Source organism: Halichoerus grypus, chromosome 2 (genome assembly GCF_964656455.1).
Source record: "Halichoerus grypus chromosome 2, mHalGry1.hap1.1, whole genome shotgun sequence".
In the NCBI taxonomy this organism is placed as follows: domain Eukaryota; kingdom Metazoa; phylum Chordata; class Mammalia; order Carnivora; family Phocidae; genus Halichoerus; species Halichoerus grypus.
This window is the reverse complement of record NC_135713.1, coordinates 192,563,056-192,584,790: the sequence shown is the minus strand read 5'-3', so window position 1 is coordinate 192,584,790 and position 21,735 is coordinate 192,563,056. Positions and strand designations below refer to the sequence as shown.

The window sequence follows — 21,735 nt, the reverse complement described above, 5'->3', positions numbered from 1 at the left end:
TCATGAGGGAGAAAACTTAGCAAGACTTAAGAGCCTTTTGATAATGAATGGTTACTACAGGATAAACCTATAATTAGGATGCTGCCAAGCCACACATTAGATACATTCAGTCAAATCTCAGATATACGTAGGCGAATTATCCAGACTGCTGACTATTAGTGCATTCCAGGGACATTTCTCTGCTGATCCACAACTACTTTTTTGCCTTTTCCTGTGTTACTGAACTTTTTCTACAAAACTTCTCTTGATTCTTTTTGCTTTTCTGTCTGCCACCTGATTACTTGGCTTCTTCCGTAACTCATTTAGACAACCAGTTGTGGCTGTGATGAGCTTAGACCAAGGGAGATAGGGAAGACGCGCTTCACTTGAGTTACAGATTCTCTGTAATCTCTTCTTTCTCTGGATGGAGAAGTCTGCCCATATGTGATAATAAATGACAGAACTCAGCTGTTCAAAATTCAGATTTGTCTTATAAGTAGTAATGGCTCCAGGTGGGACACTGTATCCACAGGAGGAAAGAAAGATGATAGTTTTTTACCATAGACAAAAGATTGAATCCTTTTCTTCATTTTATGTAAAAATGAATTTTTAAAAAGTTGAATTGGTTGAACTTGTAGTTGAATAATTCTGTTTTTGACAACTCATATAAGAATTTGAAGGAAAAGATCATTTAGAAGGATAGCTAGAAACAATAAAAGTCATTGTTTATGTTTATTACCTTAATTATCCAATCCATTCTCAGACACTATTCTGCCCCTTTGCTTGTAGCCCCTTTGCTTTCTGCACTCAGTTGCTGCTGTCAAGGTAGGACAGTTGCTCAAAAGGATTGTCACCCATTTTGCATTATCTAATACTCCTCTCTATGAGAGAACCACAAGCAGACAGTATATCCGTAAATATAGTAGATTTAAGTACATTAAGGTAGCTATATATTTGAATCAGAATTAGACCAGGTTAGAGTAGGAGACCTTAGAAATTAACTAGTCTAAAATTTTCCAAATTTACTTAAACTTACTTAAGCATACGTACATAAAGATAATGTTCCAAGGAAACACCAGTTTTGAGAAACACTGATTTTTATTCATGTCATTCTTATTTTGTAGATGAGGACATTGGGGCCCCAGAAGAGTAAGCAGCTTATTTAAGCTAAAGGAGGAGGGGGCTAGAATCCAAGTTGCCTTACTCCCAGCCTGGTACCCTTTCGGTTTCTTGATTCAGCCACTGAAAATGTTTGATTTATTACTGGGTTTTTTATTCCTGATTTCACAACTTGGATGTGAAGCCATATTTCCTGTTCTCTAGGATAAGCTTCATTATTTTTTGGAGTCTGAATTTGATTCAGAAAGCCCCATCCTGCCTTTAGACCACTTCAGGTTTTCTGGTGGGCCTGGAGGTTCCAGAGATAGTACTTTTCTTTTTTTTTAAATCTACTCATCACCTTTCCAGCTTTGATAGGGTCTTTTTTTTTTTTCTTTAAGTGTTTTATTTATTTATTCATGAGAGTCAGAGAGAGAGAGAGAGGCAGAGGCAGAGGGAGAAGCAGGCTCCCCGCCTAGCAGGGAGCCCGATGCAGGACTCGATCCCAGGACCGTGGGATCATGACCCGAGCCGAAGGCAGACGCTTAACCATCTGAGCCACCCAGGCGCCCATGATAGGGTCTTTTATTAGATCTCTCAGATCTAAGATTTCTGTTTATAAAAATACTTTTATTAATTTTTTTAATTATAGAAATACATGTTTATTATTTTAAAAATACACGAGTAAAAAGATAATCACTCAGTATAAAAGAAAAACACCTGAAAACTGTTATTAATATTTGGAGTATATCATTTTACTAGTTTTTGCTTTGCATATGTATACACACACATATATATATGTATGTATGGAGGGGGACAAAAATGTGTTTTCCTGTTTTGTAATCTCTTCTCCTCCACTCAGTAATGTAAAGTTTTTCTTAAATATTCTGTAATTTATTTTATAGAATGAAAATGCTGTAGCTTATTTAATCAGTCCACTACAGTTAGACATATAAATTGTATTTACTTTTTCACTGTTATACACTATGTTGTGACAATGACCCTTGAAGCTGAATGTTTTTTGCATGTCCATATTTATTTAGGATAAATTCCTGGAAGCGGAATTTGGGAATCAAAGAGCATTCCCAAGTGTAAACCCTTTTTTCATGCACTGCCAAATTTAGACTTCCTTCTTAAAAAATCAAAATGTTATAGATGAAGTCAATCACTAAATAGGTTCTCTGGAAGAGAGAGAAATGTAGGAACTCTAACGGTTTCCTGGGAACCTGATGGACAAGGTGTAGAGTGTTGGAGCCTAGTCTTAGATTTGTCATTGCCTGACTGTGTGACTCGTTAGTGTAGTTTCCTCGTTAGTAAAAAGGGGAAGATAGACTAGATACAGAAATGTTTCTGGAACTACTACCATGGGAACACCTCATTTTAGTGAGATATGAAGTCTGTACATAGACTCTGGCAGGGAGACTCATCCTTCAGGTTGCAGCTTGATGACCTTCTCTGGAGGATCCCTCACACATGGATCTTGCCAGGAGAAGGAATTTTTTTTTCTCTTTGGCTTCTCATAGCCCTTTATCTATTTTGTTTCTGTACAGTTGTGTCTTTGATTTTTAATATTGAGCTCCTTATGACAAAGGCCATCTTACTCATCTCCTTAAAGAACTCGGCTTAGCATATTTTGGGGTATCTAATGGATACTCAGTAAATACCTGTGGGAGTTGAGAGTGATACGTAGGTCTCCATGTCCCCAGCCTATGAAATCAAAGAGCCTACCCTCCTACTGAGCCTTGTCTTTTCCCACTCTGAAGAGCTTCACCATGTTTCTTCAGTTTTGGGGTGGTTATTCCAAAATGTCTGTCCTTCTGATGCCACTTCTATTTAGTAACACAATTATTCTTCATCTTTGGGGTCTATCAAAATTTGGGGGAGCTTTAAAAAAAAAAACCCAGAAGTGGATTCCCAGGTTCTCCCTCAGGTCCACTGAGTCTGAGCCTCAGGCAAAGCTGACTACGCAGTGCCGCCAGCGGCTGAGCTGTCCCTGTAGTGCTCACTTGGCGTTGGGCAGATTGGTGTTCAAGTTCCGGCGCTCTTGTTCTGCTGTGTCTCCAGGGGAAAGTCTTCTTACTGCTGCAATCCTCAGTGCCTCATCTGCCATAAGAAGAGTAAAAATAATACGTAGCTCACAGGGCTTTTTAAATGGTTACAGAAGAGAACATACGAGAAAGCGCTTAGGACAGTGCTTTCAGTAGCGGCACTTCTAGCCTCCATCTGTCCCTTCCTGGGTTCTGTGTGCATTAATTATTTACTCATTTCTTTTGCTAAAACATTTATGTTTTTCCAACTCTTAGAAGTTAATATGCTCAGAGTGGAGGTTTAATAATTCCGTTTCCGAAAGGTAATATTTCATGTGAACTTATTCATGCCTTCTGTCCAAGCGTTTAGTGGTGATTCTTAGATTACCTTTACTGTGTGTAACGTATGGCTCTATCTCCAGAAGCTTTCACCATCTCTCGTTAGAATTCTTACTGAGGGGTCCCTGGGTGGCTCAGTCAGTAAAGTGTCCAACTCTTGATCTCAGCTCAGGTCTTGATCTCAGAGTTGTGAGTTCAAGCCCCACATGGAGCTCCAAGCTGGGTGTGGAGTCTATTTAAAAAAAAAAAAAAAAAAAAAGGAATTCTTACTGAAATGAATTCTTGAAATGTTCAAAACTTTGTTACATATATTAGACATGTTTTCTCATCCCACAAATAGTTATCTCTTCCTAGTTACCTTTATTTTCTAGGTCCGTGGAGTCATGTTTTCTTCCCTTTTTGCTTTGCTTTGCATGCATTTTTTTTTTTATTAAGACTTTTTTTTCTAAGTGCAGTTTTAGGCCCACAGCAAAAGGGAGGGGAAGATAAAGAGATTTCCTGTATATCTCCGTCCCCATACATGCATAGCCTCCCCCATCATCATCTCCTACCAAATGGTATCTTTGTTATCTTTGAACCTACATTGACGCATCATAATCACCTATGGCCCATAGTTTACATTACTGTTTACCCTTTGTATTGTATATTCTGTGGCTTTGGACAAATGTATAATGACATGTATCCATTATTGTGGTATCATACAGAGTATTTTCATTGCTCTACAAATCCTCTGTGCCCTCCCTCCCCCCCATCCCTGGCAATCACTGATCTTTTTACTGTCTCTGTAGTTTTGCCTTTTCCAGGATGTCATATTGTTGGGATCATACAGTATGTAGCCTTTTCAGATTGGCTTCTTTCACTTAGCAATATGCATTTAAAGTTCCTCCGTGTCTTGTCACAGCTTGATAGCTCATTTCTTTTTAGTGCTGAATTGTATTCCATTGTCTGGATGCACCACAGCTTATTTATCCATTCACCTACTAGAGGGCATCTTGGTTGCTTCCAAGTTTGGGCAATTATGAATTATGAATAAAGCTCTTATAAACATCTGTGTACAGGTTTTAGTGTGGGCATAAGTTTTCAACTATTTGGCTAAGTACCACGGAGTGCAATTGCTGTATCATATAGAAGGAGTATGTTTAGTATTGTAAGAAACTGTCTTCCAAAATGGCTGTGCCATATTGTATTTCCATGAACAACAAATGAGAGTTCCTGTGCTCCATATCCTCATTAGCATTTGCTGTTGTCAGTCTAGGGATTTGGGCCATTTTAATAGGTGTGTAGTGGTATCTTGTTGCTTTAATTTGCATTTCCCTGATGACATATGATCTTTTAAAAAAAAAAAAAAAAGATCTAGGGCATCTTTTCATATGCTTATTTGCCATCTGTACTGTATATCCTGTTTGGTGAAGTGTCTGTTAAGGTCTTTGGCCCATTTTTAAATTGGGTTATTTTCTTATTTTTGAGTTTTAAGAGTTCTTGCTATATTTTGGTGCTTCATCACATATGTCTTTTGCAAATATTTTCTCCCAGTCTGTGGCTTGTCTTCCCATTCTCTTGACATAGTCTTTCACAGAGCAGTTTTTAATTTTAACAAACTCCAGCTTATCAATTATTTCTCTCATGGATCACACCTTTGGTGTTGTATCTAAAAAACCATCTCCATACCCAACATCATCTAGGTTTTTTCCCTACGTTGTCTTTTAGGAGCTTTATGGTTTTGCGTTTTACATGTAAGTCTGGGATCCATTTTGCATTAGTTTTTGTGAGGGGTGTGAGGTCTGTGTCTGGATTCCTTTTTTTTTCTTTTTTTTCGCATGTGTATGTCCAGTTCAGCACCATTTGTTGAAAAGACGATCTTTGCTTCATTGTATTTGCCTTTGCCCTTTTGTCAAAAATCAGTTGGCTGTATTTGTGTGTGCATGCATTTTTCAAATCCATTATTGAAAACTCCTAATTTTTTTCTGCTTCATTTTTTGGATCATTCCTTTTTTATTTTTTTATAGCTTCAGTAAATTATACTTGAACTATAAACAATATCCTCTTTATTTAATCTTCCTAGCCTCAGTCTCTTTTTTTCCTTCCTGTCCTGGAATATTTATTTCAAAGCTCGTTGTCTTTGCAAAACTAGGTGGCTCTGTCAGAGAATATCAAGGGAATTACAGAATCTCAGCATTGCAAGGGATCTTAAATGTCATTTAGTTCATACACTTTTGTTTGCATTTTCTCTCCATTTTTGCTAAATAACTTGTCCAGTTCCTTAGTCTAAGCTTAGATTCCTGCAGTGACGGGAATCATTCTCTTTGAATGTTACATTCCATTTTTTGGACAACCGTACATGTAAGTCTTCCTTATGTTAAGGTGAGATGTGTATCCTTGTAGCTTCTACAAGCTCTAGTTCTCCCCACTAAGACTATATAGAATAAGGATGCTTCTCCTTCACCATGAAAGCCCTTAAGGCATATGAAGAGAGCTGTTCTGTCCAGACCTAAAGTCCTGCAGGATTCATCTTTTTCCTAAGCTACATCTCCCAGCTGGGTTGGTTCCTCCAGCCAGTCCTTTTATAATTTATTTTCAGCCCATTACCATCCTATTCACATTCCTCTGAACTTTAACATTTGTTTATATTCTCCTTAAGTTGTGAAACCCAGAAATCAGTGATGTCCTGCAAGTGTCTCCCCTGTTCTAAAATAGGCCAGAACTCCATCCTTTGTTCAAAACCTCAGTCTTCTTTTAATGCGCGCTAGAATTGCATTAACATTTTTGACATCCACATTCTATCTTGGATTCTATCTCATGTTGAATTAGTGTTGAGTAAAACCCCCAGATCATCTCTCACAAAACCATACCTCCCCCAGCTGTACTTAACTACAGAAATCTTACATTTATTCTTGATAACTTATCTTGTTAGAATAGTTCTTTGCTGTTCTACAGCTACAACTTATCAAGGAATAAGAAATGTGTCCTTCTCAGCTTACGATTTAATTAAGGCCATAGAACATATACACTAAATAAAATAAAACTCTCAGAACTCTTAGAAAATGACTTAGTGTCAGTTGTAAGTATGAATGGTTCTCAGTGTCCTCTGGCCTGCATTAGACTCACCTGGGTCGGGGGTGGGGGGTGCTTATTAACTGGTCACCTTCCTCAGCTCCACTCCGGACTTAATGAATTCAAATTTCTAGGAGTGATGCCTGAGAATCTGCATTTTAACAGGCCCCATTGAACACTGGTGCATGTGAAAGTTTGATGACTGCTACCGTAAGTGTTGGAGAATAGAACCAAAGATGTGATGCGAGTGAGGTAACATTGACACAGTCAGATGTGACAGGCTTAGGTGGCATTACTTAAGGAGGTGATTTGTGAGGAGCAGAAGGACATGAACTTGATAGAGTGAGTAGAAGTTCCAAGTGTAGGAAAAGAAAGAATAAGTTGTCTGCCAGAGAAGATAAGATATTTGCTAGTCTGCAGCAGACGCCTTGTAGAGCAGCAAGTAAAATAAGTAGACAGAGGGGAAAAAGAAGAAAGGGAAAGCTGTAAAATCCTGAAACTAATAAGAACACATGCTGCCACATGGCAGCAAGGCAGGACCTGCCATAGTAGAAGCGTGATCTTTGTCATCAAGAATTCATGAAATACCAGGCCACACCCTAGAAGGGAGTGTAAAAGGGTGGGGGTGTCAGCAGAGATTAGTTTGGAGAGTTGCTACACATACCCCATCTTTAGTTCTAGGCTATCTAATGAGAAGATCTATATTAAATCTCAGTTGACTAATTTGGATATAGACCAGTCAGGTGGTAGACATCACACAGCTGCTTGGTGCTCAGGGCGGAGGCCTTTTTCACTTTATCGTAACGGAACTCAAAGTGTTCTTGAGAATATTTTAAAGTTGGCGGGGCACAGCAAGTCTCTGCTAGACAGAATGATACCTGTGGATGATCAGAGACCTGACTGCCCAAATGGGGTCAGGAGTGAGTTTTTAGTCTTGAATTTGCCTTTTCCTTAAATATTTGATAAATGCACAGCTCAGCAAATTGCAGATGATAGCCTGTGTTAGATGCTGATTGACAGTCTTTGAAAGGGACAAACAAACAAAAAGGGCCTCCTGTATTACATTGTATTGTTGGAAGTGATGCTCCAAGTCCTCACTGCATGGCTGGAAAATTCAAAACTATTTCTTAAAGTAAGTAATCTTATCATACTACTGAAATGATGAGTTGGATGGAAGTGAGAACATACTCATTGTTCTAGGAGAAGTTGGAATTACGCAAACTTTAAAACAAAAGATCATATATTAATACCAACTTGTGATTATATTTCTGCAAGTGCATGCACTGTTTAAAAATAAGCATTCAAATCTGGTTTATACAACTGCAGAGAGAAGCTTGCAAGACTTGTGAATATGTCCTGACTTGCCACTAGTCTGTTGATAGTCTCCCTCTTAGGCAAACATGGCAAATCTGTCTGCATTTGAACTGGAAGCTACTTGGACTTCCCCTTTAAACATCAGCTGTCATTCAAAACCCACTTCACACTTTCTCTCTTTACAGATCATGTTGCCCACAAAATGAACTAAACACTCCTTAACCCTGATGCTAATTTGACAGAGATCACTTCTAATATATTATCATTCTGTTCACTCTTGTGTAAAATCAATGGGTTGTTGTTGTTTTTTTATATTTATGTATAATTTTTCTTCTTTCAGATACCTAAAAGTTGACTGACAGTTTTTCCTCAGTGCAGCTTGCTTCTGATATCATCTCAGGAAAACAAAGAAAATTCACTGCTTTTTAAAATAAAAGAGCCTAGGAAACATACTTGTCACTTTTTTGGGATAGTGTTTTGTAAGATTATAAACAGCAAACATTACTGTTTATTCATTTTAGTGCAGTGGTAAGGCTATATATTTTCCATTGAGCTATTTTAAGAAGAGAGATTACAATTAGCATATTAGATATCTTATATTTTCATGTATCATTTTCATCAGAGGGGTGGATAAGCCTTATTATAATGGATAAGGTCCTCTACAATTTAGACTTTCAGATCAGAAATCATTTCAGGTTATTTGTAGCACACACCTTAAAGCCTCTTCGACTTGTCCCCACCAAAATTTGTATGATTATAATCACTGGGTATCAATACCTGGGGCTCAAACAATATTCCAAGTCTTATACATTGCTGGAGAATTAACTGCTAATTCAGCTGAGAGAGTAAGAAGTGAGGTGGGAAGGCATATCATACCTCACCTGAAGAGGCAAAGGGTAGGCTGTGGTAGTCTAGCATGGCAAATGCGCTCTTGGATGAAGTACCCAGAAATAACCTCAGTTCCTCCCAGGTAGCACCAGATCATTCCAGGTGAGTGCCAGCAGAGCATGGTGTGTGCTCCCTGAGAGGAAGGTGGCAGCTAGGGACTGTGACAGTGGTTACATTGGGGAGACACAGGGGACTTCGGAGAAGAAACATACAGTAGAACAAGAGGTGGAGGAGATAGCAGGATGCATACACATGGAACTGATAATCATAGTAGCCTGGTTTATGTTAATGAGTTATGTGTTGACCCTAAATGAGCTTGGAAAACTTGAGGCATAGGTATGAACGGACTCTGCCTGAGGCTTAAGAGAAGCAGGTGGGATTGACTTTGATAGTAATCCAATCTACCTGGAAGACAGAGGCTGAAGTGATGTCATGGGGGGCTGAAGCCATGGAGAATCCTGATTTACTGAAACCCTCGTGAAGTCTTTGTGAAATTGCTGTGGTCCACCTCATTTACGCTCATTTGGAGCTTGAGGTCCATCAGCAGAATGTGTACTATCACTTGCAATGCTCAAGTGACAGTAGTGTGTGATAAGTTAAGGGGCCACCATTGTCAGTCTCAGAAGGAATTTCATAAGCAAAATAGTCACTTATTTTCAAGCTTTACAGTCACCTACCAGTGATGTAATTCTCACAGAACAGTTAGGAGTCTGGTTGCATTTCATTGCTCATCTCCAACAAGATGGTAAAGTATAAGCTGATATTAATTAATAGCCAATATTTATGAGCTCTTACTATATGTCAGCAAGTCTGCTAAGTGCTTTGGGTGCATTATATTTAATCCTCATACTAACCTTCTGAGGTAGTTGCTGTTAGCTAGCAAACTGAAGAGCCGGGATTTGAAACCAGGCAAGCTGAGTCTGGAGCTTGCACTTCTGACAATGTATATAAAATGGAATTCATTTAACATAAAGACTGTCTTTTATTCTGAGATTACATCCACTCTACCTTTTGATATGAAGATATATCTCTTTTTATGAAATGGTGGTGTTAGGAGATGTCAGGTTTGATTTTGTTATTGTTTAAGAAATCTTTACTTTGCAAATAAAAACTAAGCAACCTTATGACATCACTTCTCCGCTGTTAAAAAAAAAGTACTTTTTCTAGTTTGTGAAATCAAGGTCTGAAAACCACTGCTCAGAAAAGTGAGACTGTTAGTAATTTTTAATGTTCTCTAGAGATTTTTCACTCAAATTATTTCCTAATGCATTTAATCTGATCAGTCCTCATCCATCTGGCACCTGACCACAAATCATATGTTCATCCTGTGGACAGATACCTATTGTGAAACATAATTAAAATGCAGTCTGTGGTTCATATTCTAGGGTGTCATTAAAAACTCTTTATGACAAGTGGTCTGGAATGAGGTACAAGCCAGCCTTATACCAAACGCTTTACTGAATGTAGTCTTACAGTGAGGTTCCAGTGTCTCGTGAACTTAAATCCTTAGTAAACAATGGCATTATCATTGGCTATGTTTATTTCTTGGGCATTTTATATTGTTCATACCTTTGGTAGTAGCTATTATATAATAATAGGGTTAATAAACATGAACACTTTTCCTTGTCAGTAACATTTGGAGAACAAAATGAGAGCAAGAGTAGCCCCGCTCGAGAAGAATGAACAGGGGAGCCAGATAAAAAGCTGCCCGACTCACTTGCTCTTCCTGAGTGTGATCTCTAGTGTGTTTTATTTCTGTCTCTGTTATTCTGGACTTGGGTGTCCTTGCTGGTGATTTGTTCAACAATCCATCTTCACAGTTCTTTGCTTCCTCATTTCCAGGAAACTTTCCTTCATCCCATCTCAGCCACCCCCTCTTTGGTCATACCCCAGGCTTCACTGTTACCAGTAACCACCCCTTCAGGGATCTCAGTGTTAAGCATCCTGCCTCCCATTTGTCCCGCGGTAGCTTTGCCTTTACTCCAGCTCTAGCAGCTTGGATCCCACAGGACCCTCCAGTTAATTTACTCTGTCACTTCCCAACCTTTTTGATCTCTCTTCCCTCTTTACCCAGCTTCGAGTCTGTGGTCTATCACGTTTATCCTCCTCAAATACAACCTTAATGGCCTTGCTTCTTATCTTCTGTGTGTGTCACAGCCCTGGGTATGTCTCCGCTACCTGCCTACTCTGGATCAGTACCCAGACTATTGGATATGGCTTAAGAAGAGCACAAAGCATGGTATCTGATCTCAATTTAAATTTAAGAAGCACATCTCAAGTGGGCCCTCAGTGTTTCTTGGAATCAGTATTTCCTGCTGTTCCTTCTGTATTTCCCTAGTCTAGCCACTTTACTGTCCTTCTCTCGAAGAGGACTCGTTCCTCTTTTCCGTTCTCCTCAAACCTCCGGCACCACCTCTTCCAGTCCCTCCTCACCAGCTGCTGGTGCCCTGGAATCATGATTTCACTGAGAAAATAGAAGTAGTCAGAAGAGAACTGCCTCTTCTTCCCCACCACCAAACGTAGCATTTGTTGAGTGAGTGAAAGAATATGCTATCCCAGAACTTTTATTTACTTCTATATTCAAATGTAATAAGCAACTTAAATTCCAAAACTATATAAATCTCTTTTTGGCCATTTTAGATTATGCTTTTCCCAACCACCATCCTTTACGTTACTATAACCAAGAGTTATAATATGTTTGTGCCTTAACCAAATAAAAAGTAGGTGTTTTTAAGAAGAAGAAGTTGATTATTAACAGGAGCAGTTAGTAAAATAAGCACTTAAGTAATTGAATACAGGAAATTAAGAGAAGAAATCCTTTGGAACTATGTTTGATTATGCTGTTAAACCACGATAGTTCTAACTTATATAAATGATAGAGGAAGGAGAAAATATGCGAATGATGTAGAAATGAAGATAAAGCCTCAAACTTTGTGGATGAGAACAAGTCATGTGATAGTTTCGCCCTCACACTTTAGGAAAATTAGATAATAGAATTTAGTTACAAGTATGTTGACTTTAAATTTATGCTGTTATTTACCTCATGTTGCCCCACTTAAAAATTCAGTTTTGAAAAAAATAAAGGGGTTAAAACCAAAAAAAGTCAAGATTCTTATTCCAGCTTGAATGAAATTTGTATTTATGGAGTTGAGTAAGAAAATTTATGCTGTTATTTACCTCATGTTGCCCCACTTAAAGGTTCAGTTTTGAAAAAAGTAAAGGGGTTAAAACCAAAAAAAGTCAAGATTCTTATTCCAGCTCTAATGAAATTTGTATCTATGGAGTTGAGTAAGAGTCTACACCTTACAGGGGCGTCTGGGTGGCTCAGTGGTTAAGCGTCTGCCTTCGGCTCAGGTCATGATCTCGGGGTTCTGGGATCGAGCCCCGCATCGGGCTCCCTGCTCAGCGGGGAGTCTGCTTCTCCCTCTGACCCTCCTCCCTGCTTGTGTGTGCGCGTGTGCGTGCACTCACTCTCTCTCTCAAATAAATAAAGAGAATCTTAAAAAAAAAAAAAAAGTTTGCGCCTCACCTAACACTGTAAGTAGCTTAGATAATCACAACAAAGAGGAGAGTCCCTCAGTGACCTGAGTTCCATATGCTGAGTTCACTTAATGGCATCTGTCTGCTCAGGCATGAGTTCCCACACATTTTCCCGGTTCCCCATGTTCTTTCCAAACCTTTACCATGCTTCCCAGGATCATCTCCTTGTCCCTCATTTTGTAGATGACCTAGCTCCTGCTTCACATAGTAAGTAGAGCACAGCAGGCAAAACCTCAGCTCACTTCCTCATCCCCTTTTACCTAACTAATCTCTAATCTCAGAAGAAGAGGTTTCCTTGCAAGGTATCTCTCGAAATCCCTCCTTTGTATCGCCAGAGTTTCTCAAATTGTGATCTCTGTTTGTTCCTGCTTATATTACCTAGCTTCCTTCTCCTACCTCAACCCGAAATGATCTGACCCTGACCTAAGACCTTATGGCCCAGATCAGCATGAACTTCCTGGTTTTTAAATCTAGTGTTCTTTCCAGGCCCCATCCTCTATCTCTGCAGCATTTGTCCCCATTATCACAACACCTCTGCTTAAAACTTCTTGTGGCTTTTCATGTGTCCAGAGCAGGCGTTCAAAAACATGGAACCAGTAGTTCTGCTATCTTTTTTGAGCTTTCGATCTGTATTTTTTTTTTTTTAAGATTTTATTTATTTATTTGAGAGACAGCACAAGCTGGGGAAGGAACAGAGGGGAGAGGGAGAAGCAGACTCCCCGCTGAGCAGGGAGCCTGACTCGGGACTTGATTCCAGGATCCTGAGATCATGATCTGAGCTGAAGACAGACACTTAACTGACTGAGCCACCCAGGCACCCCTCAACCTGTATTTTTTAAGGGATGTTACTACTTGAATCTTAAAGGCCTTATAGCCAAAAACAAAGTTACGATTTCCTCTAATCTCCTTTTGCTAACTTCTTAGTTATGTTCTAGGGTTTCATCATTTTACCATGTGCCCAGGCTACATACCTTTTGGGTCAACCTTGACTACTCCTCTTTCTTTTATTTTCCTTTGGTCTCTGAACTCTGATGAATATCTCCCAAATCTTCCTTTCTTTTCCTACTACAATTTCTTACGACTATTGCCTCTTTCCATTTCTGGTCTCTTGTCTGGTTTATTTCAGTAGTACATTCAGGGGTTTTAAATTTGGATTCCGTGAATAGGCCTCAGAGGATCTAAGAATACCCTCAAAACTGCATGCAATTTTTTTGTACATGTGCATTTCTCGGGACAGGTCCATTGGACGATTCCATGGGAAAGAATGTAAGAGATAGAATGAGAGAATATGACAATTTAAATGAGTCAGTTCCACTGATTTCTCTTCTTTCCATGCCTGCTCTAAGTTCTGAGTAGCGAGGCACATCAGACATCAAGAAAGAACAAGTGACAGCCGTCAGTTCAGCTTGGCAGTCAGACGGGACAGTCCAGTGGCTACAGGTCAGAGGCTTTCCAGCATCAGAGCCATGTCTTAATGTCCCGCAGAAGCTCAGGAGAAAGCTGGGGCATCTCTAGGGAGGTGTCCTCCTAAGGCCTCTGGACCCATTTGTTCATATGCTTCCAGAGGGCTTGGAGGGAAATGAAAGTTTAATTGGCAAAAATCCCGAGCCAGCCAATGAGGCAGTGTCCCCAGAAAAAGGTTAAAAATATTCCTCCAACTACACTTTTACCCTCTCATCTTTGTTCTCTAGTCCTTCCTCCACTCTACCACCAGATTTAGTTTTTAAACGTATATCTCATTGTACACCCTCCCTGATTAAAAACCTCAGGGTTTTTATAAAACAAATTAAAAACTCCCGGGCATGGTGTCAAGGCCTTCCATAGTTGGGAGTCTCCAGGCACTCCTCTCCCCTCCCCTCCAAGACTGTAGCCACAACAGGTTACTGCTGGCTGTTTTGAAAGGACAGCTTCGATGTCCATACCTCTATGCCTTTGATCATGCTAGTTTCCCTCGTTAGGTGCCATTTCCTCTCCTGTGCCCAATCATGAACCTCCTGCTATCTGTCCGTCAAGGCCTACACTAAATATTATTTCTTCCCGTGTCCATCCCTAATTTTCTGCCATCACCCTGGCAGAAGTCAGTCTCTCATGGCCAGATTCCAAAAACATTTCATACATATCTCTGATAATGTCATATTATATTGTAGATAACCTATTCTTATTTCTGTCTTTCCTACTAAACCAGAAATGCCCTGCAGGTAGGGACTGCCTTTTTCATGTTTGTATCCCTAACACCTAGTTTCATGCCTAGTCCAAACAGGAGCTTAATACACTTTTGTTGAATAGAATTACTTACGAAGAGTTTTTATGACTCATTTAAAATTAGAGACTAATGCTTATTTAATAAGTCAGAATAGGCTATAATAATAGTAGTAATAACAAAGTCCCATTTCCACTGCTTATTCAAGTAACTGCTTCCTTTGTGGAAGTGGATTTTGAAAATCTTCACATGTCAATGTATATTTTTGATGTGCTTTCTTGAGATCCTGAAAGAATTATAGTTCTAATGCAGACGAGAGCTTCTATGACATTCCTGTTGGTGTCATATCGAGTAGATTCTGTCATTTCAGAGATCTGTATGAAATACAGTAAGTTCCATGGATATGCATTTTATCTCTTTCAGACTTCATGGTAATATTTTGTGAATTGTTTATAAAGTCTGAGTTCATTTAATTCAAACCACATTAAACTGAGCATTTTCCACAGACGAAAACGGAGTTACGGAGGTAAGACTGTAGTACAGACAGTCCCCAGCTTACGATGGTTTGACTTAATGATTTTTTGACTTTATGATGGTGTGAAAGCGATATGCATTCAGTAGAAACCATATTTCAGATTTTGAATTTTGGTCTTCCTGGGCTAGAGATAGCACAATATTCTCTCATGATTCTGGGCAGCAGCACCCACCGCTCCCAGTTGGCCGTGCCGTTACAAGAGTTGTCTTCAGCTTACAGTGGGTTTATCAGGAGGTAACCTCATCATAAGTTGAGGAGGGTCTATGTTATATATTATATAGTTTGTTCTGCTAAATTTGCAAAGTCCCAGTCACTGTAAATATGTTTTTTAGGTATTTAAATAAGTTCAGTTATGAAAATAAACAGTTCCATAAATGAGCTTCAAATAATTTTTTTAAATCTTATTTTTTTTAAAGATTTTATTTATTTGTCAGAGAGAGAGTGAGAGAGGGAGCACAAGCAGGGGGAGCGGCAGGCAGAGGGAGAGGGAGAAGCAGGCTCCCCACTGAGCAAGGAGCCTGATGCGGGACTTGATCCCAGGACGCTGGGATCATGACCAGAGCCGAAGGCAGACGCTTAACCGACTAAGCCACCCAGTCATCCCTCAAATAATTTTTTTAAATGGTCTTCTCTCCCTCATTTTCTTTTGAGTTTTGTAGGAAAGGAATCAACAACAATTTACTTATTTAGCCATTTACTGAGTACACATTATATGCTAGACATTATGGTGGATGTTTGCAATTCCAGCTTGATGAGATAGCACCTGCCCTTGAATAGTTCATGGTCTAATGGAGAAGGTATATAAACAAATAATTGCAACTTAAACCTTGGGGAAAAGGAAAGAAACTCCTTTGAGAAGCCATGGTGAGGTTGAGAATGGATGTGTCTGCAGATGAATTTGTGGTTAGAGAAGCAATGAGCTAAAGGGATTTCATACCTGTTAGTCTTTTTTTTTTTTTTTTAATATGTGAAGTAGGAATCTAGATCTTTTCTATGAATTAAACGGATGGGGTAGGGGCACCTGGGTGCCTCAGTTGGTTAAGCGGCTGCCTTCGGTTCAGGTCATGATCTTAGGGTCCTGGGATCGAGCCCCGCATCGGGCTCCTTGATCAGCGGGGAATCCGCTTCTTCCTCTCCCTCTGCTGTTTCCCCCACTTGTCTCTCTGGCTCTCTCTCTCTCTGTCAAATAAATAAATAAAATCTAAAACAAACAAACAAACAAACAAAAAAAACACATGGGGTAGCACTTGAGAAGAGAAGAACAATTAATTGGATAATCAATGCAGAGAATGGGAGGTGGACTGACAGAAACCAGTAAAGGGTGGCATGCAGTATTGAGAAGCAGTGAGCATGGAACTGAAATTGGATAATAGGAAATTGTGAGAGTATCAGTCAGGACAGTGGTGTAATTTTCTCTGGTTATGCTCTTTGGCCAACGTGTAGGTGCAGTAAAGCCATTCAGTGGTCAGGCCTGTGGGATGGGTAGAACAGAAGTGTAAGAAGGCTAGGGAATTGAAAGAGAGTATAGCTTAATGTGGAAGGAAGTACCATTAGGAGGAAGTTGATAAACTTGGATGAAGTTAAGAAATTAGAGGATGAGGATAAGGCCTAGTACTTTGTAGGTCCTGGTCCTCAGCAAGTCTTCATTTTCTCCTTTTTGGCTCCCCTTTCCTGTGCCTTGTTTTACCACCACCATGACCACCTACCTCTGCTGTGGTTTATATGAATAGTTTCAAGTCATGATGGTAGCAGTTGGCTCGGAGGATAAGATTAGCCAGGTTCCAGAGTCTTCATCAGAAGTGCCCCAGTGGTTTGGATGCTGGCAGGGCCTCATGATGGCCTCCAGGAGAGGCTCAGGGCTTACCCCTTACCTCACTACTCCTTGTGCTCCAGGAGTGGATCAAGGGCAAAGACGTTTTATTGGCCATGGTTCTCAGGACAGGAATTTACTCTATGATGAGAAGGGTTAAGACTCTAAGCCTTCAAGGGTTTCCACTAAGTTCCCCTTGTCTCCACAAATCTAACCATAAGCACGCATCTCATTACTTTCAAGGATTTAAAAGGGAGTCTTTTTTTGACATATAGAAGCAGTGACCATACTGGCAACCCAAAGGGTCTTCCTACTCAGAATCTAAGATATCTAGTAGAGTTGGTTGTACCTTGTGATTTCTTTTATGTGAGTTATTAAATGTATTGTCATAATTTTTTTTGAAGAAACAGTTTTTAAGGCTTTCATTCCAAATGAGGGCAAACTGTTATACATGGAAACACTATATTTCATTTCCAGAAATTTTCTTTTTCACCTGTACTTTTGAGTGTAACACCTAAATCTAATAAATCATTATTTCACAGAATGCTTTTTTTGGTGTAGTATAAGGGAAAAACTCATAAGAAAAGAGTCATGCATCCTAAGTGTGAAACTGCAAGAAAAGTGAGAATTCCTAGAGTTAGTAAACTGAAACCACAGGTCATCGGAATCTTAGAAATGAAGTAAATGCTCATGAAGAGTTGGCTAAAGAAATCCTGGGGAGTCTAAATCACCAATCTTGCTTTTTCCCTGTTGTTACTGATACCTTTTAAGGCATTTAGCAATGCTTGCCTGGAAAAGAATTGAATACTGTTCTTCTGAAACTTCATCTTCATCTGGGTGGTGCTGAGACAAGCATGTGCCTCCCTTGGCATTAGTCACATGAAGTAGGACATTGAACTTTATCCACTAAGTTGTAACATCCATCTGGATCCTTCTGGATTGCTCTCTACCAGCCAGCTCAAAACATGTTTGCCCGTTCTTCAAGGGCTTGTGTTGACAGGTAGACCTGTAATTTCTATGACTAAGATATGGTTTCCATAGCCTACCGTATCATAATAGATTTGTGTTGAGTTAAATTTGCCTAAAAGCAGATCTCTTTTATGCTTTGACTTTAAAGTAAAAAATAATGGAAAATAAGTAATACTTCCTAATTAGGTATTTAGGTCAGAGAGACATCTTCAGAGTTAAAAGTATTCTAAATGATAGTTCGAATATACTTTTCCAAAGACCTTTAATTGGCAGCTTTCACACTCAAATATTGGTACTTGTGTAGGAATTTTTTTCTGGATTTTCTATTTAAAAAAAGAGTTTTAGGGGCACCTGGCTGGCTCAGTCAGTAGAGCATGCGACTCTTGATCTCCAGGTCATGAGTTCAAACCCCATGTTGGGTGTGGAGCCTACTTTTAAAAAAAAGAGCTTTAGTTCATTCTTGTTCGGCTCATGGCACTTGGATATTATATGTTAATGACATGACTATAGTTTTCCTAACATGCATATGAAGAAGAAAGAAAATTTTCCTTTAAATGGAAATTTTCCTTTGGATTTTAGTTGTTATAAGACTGTTTTCTTTTCCTTTTTAGGTTGCAAACATGTTAAAGGCATCCTGTTATATGGGCCCCCAGGTTGTGGTAAGACTCTCTTGGCTCGACAGATTGGCAAGATGTTGAATGCAAGGGAGCCCAAAGTGGTCAATGGGCCAGAAATCCTTAACAAATATGTGGGAGAATCAGAGGCTAACATTCGTAAACTCTTTGCTGATGCTGAAGAGGAGCAAAGGAGGGTAATGTTAATATAAGTATAATTCAGTAAAAGTTTGTTTTCATTTATACAATGAATGAAACCCAAAGCTATGGTGGAAAACTTGTTACTGTGATCCATGTTTTGAAAAACATGCAGGTAAAATTTATTAATACTGAATTATATCACTGAACCAGGGATTATGGGGAATTTACATGATGTGAACAGATGTCATTACCCACATGTACATAATACAAAGATAGATGATTGTGTAAGCCCAAGTTTTGCAAAAACAGATCATGAATTTATTTCCAGGCGTCACTTTTATTCCACATTACTTTCAGAGACTTGAACTCATTTATCCTTTGGAAAAGGGGGGAATTAAATTTGTAAAATGACTTGTAGAATTATCTATATGTAAGTTTCATGAGCAGAAAGCTAGTTTACTTACCACTGAGTCTCCTCACTTGTAGAGTGACAGGTATGAGTTGTTAGGTCTCAGAGGAAAGTTTGATGTGGGTCTTAGAAAAAAATTAATTAAAAGTCAAACCAGAGTTTACTAATTGTTATGGTTAATTTTATGTGTCAGTTTGGGCCTCAGGGTGCCCACACATTTGGTTAAACATTCTGGGTGTGTTTGTGAGGATATTTCTGGACGAGATTACTATTTGCATTGGTAGACTGAGTAAAGCAGTTGCCCTCCCTAATATGGGTGGGCCCCATTCAATCAGTTGAAAGTCTGACTAGAACAAAAGGGCTACTCCTCCCCTGACTAAGGGAATTTCCTACTGCCTGACTGCTTTTATCTGGGCCATGAGTTCTTCCCTGCCTTTATACTCAGACTGAAACTGCAGCCCTTCTTGCGTCTCCAGCTTGCCAACTGCAGATATGGGGACTTGTCAAGCCCCATAATTGGGTTACCCAATTCCTTATAATTAATCTTTCTGTAGATAGATATAGATTTAGATCTATATAGATCTGTGTGTGTGTATGTATGTGTATTTTCAGGTGTCCAATAGGATGGATCTATAGATCCATCTTATTGATTACATTTCTCTGGAAAACCCTCATACACTAATACTAACATATTTATTTCATTGACAAAAGTTTAAAAACAATGCCATAGGATTTCTGCTTCTAGCAATACAGTAGACTAGGTAACCTGAAAACCTGTCTTCCATAAACACCTTCAAATGCTGGATAAACTATAACTAAAATCATTTTAAATGCATAATTTAGTTCTCAAGAAAGAAAAGGAGAGCTCCAGAAATGAAAAGAAAACTCTGAAAATTAGACTGGTAAAGATAAGAGCTGCAGCTTTTGGTTTTGGTAATGTATGAGTTTGGGTTTTAGTACCCACTAGCAGGCCCTTGAACCCACTTAAGATGTGGACTAGGAACTGGAACCTTCAAAGGGGTTGTGTCCTCACTGAAAAGAATGGTCTAGAAATTGTCTGCTTACCAGCACAAAGAAATAACAAAAACATTTAACCATCTGTCTGAGTTCTGCAGTGGGAGCTATAGAATCTCTCATGGGAATTCTGAACTATGGATTCTTAACTCATGCTTAGGATTTGAAAACACACACACACACACAGCACCACCACCACCACCACCACCACTACCACCACCCCTGACCTTTGTGGTCAGGGGCCCCCATGCTGAGAAATTGATTTAAAAATATCCTAATGATAGCATGGGGTTGATAGTTATTAGCAAACCCCTGGGGAGGAGGAGAATGGAGGCCCAGAAGAAAAGGTCCTGGTGTGTAGGGTCACCATTCCTTTGGAGATATTAGCCATTTCTGGAGGGAACTGCTAAACAGCTGTGCAGCCCTTTTGACAGGCCAGTGGGAGTAAGGGGCCAGAGGTTAAAATGCGTGGCTCATGAAGAGAGGACACCTAATGAACATGCCTCTGTTTGAGTTGGGATTCTGGAAGGCTGCACAATAGAAGCAGGGGTTAATCAGAAGTAGACATGCTCTCACAGAGGCCAGCTTTGAATCACATCTAATTTCTCTAAAATTAAATTGAAGGTTCCTAAATGACTAGTGCCCCTCGGCATCCATCAGAATTATAGATCCTTCCTGGAGGAAGGTAGTATCATGCAAGGCCACAAATTATTTCTATAGTTTGCAAATGAGATGCCTGGTTATAATCAAAAGCAGTCAGGTATACAAAGACATAGGCAACTTGAAGAAAGAGAAACAAAAGTGATAGAAATTGGGCCTCCAGATATTGGAATTCTCAGATACAGACTTAAAATAACTACACTTATCACATTCAAAGGGAAATAAGATTGAGAATTTTGGCCGAGCAGTGAAAACTGAAAAACAAAATCAAATGGAAATTCTGGGAATGAGAAATTCAGCAACTGAAATTAACTCAGGTAGATGGGTTTAAACAGCAGATTAGACACATCTGAAGAGAGAATTAGTGCGCTGAAAGATGTTAGACAAAAATAACCAGAGAAAAAGGATGAAAGCAATGAAAAGTGATAGAAAATACCAACACAAATGATGATGGAAACCAGAAATCCATTGAATGCTATTTCTAAGAAGCTGAAAGAGAAGAACTGTTAAGTTAGAACTTTGTATCCAGTAAATGGATAAATTGTCATGTAAATATACAATGAAGTATTACAGAGTAATAAGAAATAAACGGACTATGGTTATACATAGCTGTGAATCTTACAAATAAATGTTGAGCAAAAGAAACCAGACAAGAAAGAATACGTACTGTATGATTCCATTTATATAAGGTTCAACTAAAATATAATGTTTAATGATACATGCTTAGGTGGTAAACTATAAAGAAGAGTGAGAAGTAGTTTCCATAAAAAACCAGATTGGGGTTGCCTATGGGGAATAATGGGGAGGGATATTGGGGAAGAGTTGTGAGGACATGTGCCCACGATGCTGGCACTGTTCTATTTCTTGTTACCTTATATGGATGTTCATTTTATGACAGTTCCTTGAAACATGCATTCATATTTTGTGAACTTCCCCTCTCTGTATGCTGTAGTTCACCATAAAAAAAGTTTAAAAGAAATAAACAATAATCACGGCATGGGACAACAATAATAGTCATCAATATGGGTTTTTGGTTTTTTTTTTTTTTAAGGATAGAACTAAAATATGGAACAAAACATAGGGGAAGTGGATTAAGTCTATGTAAGATCTTTGTATTATTTGGGAAGAAGATGATACTGTTAATTAA

The 21,735-nt window shown here is 39.1% G+C and overlaps 1 protein-coding gene across 2 annotated transcripts in view; it reads left to right on the top strand.

Annotated features, from left to right (window-relative positions):
- The window catches only part of NSF (N-ethylmaleimide sensitive factor, vesicle fusing ATPase), a 143,692-nt gene that overhangs the window by 56,311 nt on the left and 65,646 nt on the right, over positions 1-21,735 (top strand). For both annotated transcript variants that reach the window (XM_036103124.2, XM_078065856.1), the window contains exon 9: positions 18,362-18,561. In XM_036103124.2, the coding sequence (XP_035959017.1) occupies positions 18,362-18,561 (200 nt within the window). The remainder of the gene's footprint in view (positions 1-18,361; positions 18,562-21,735) is intronic.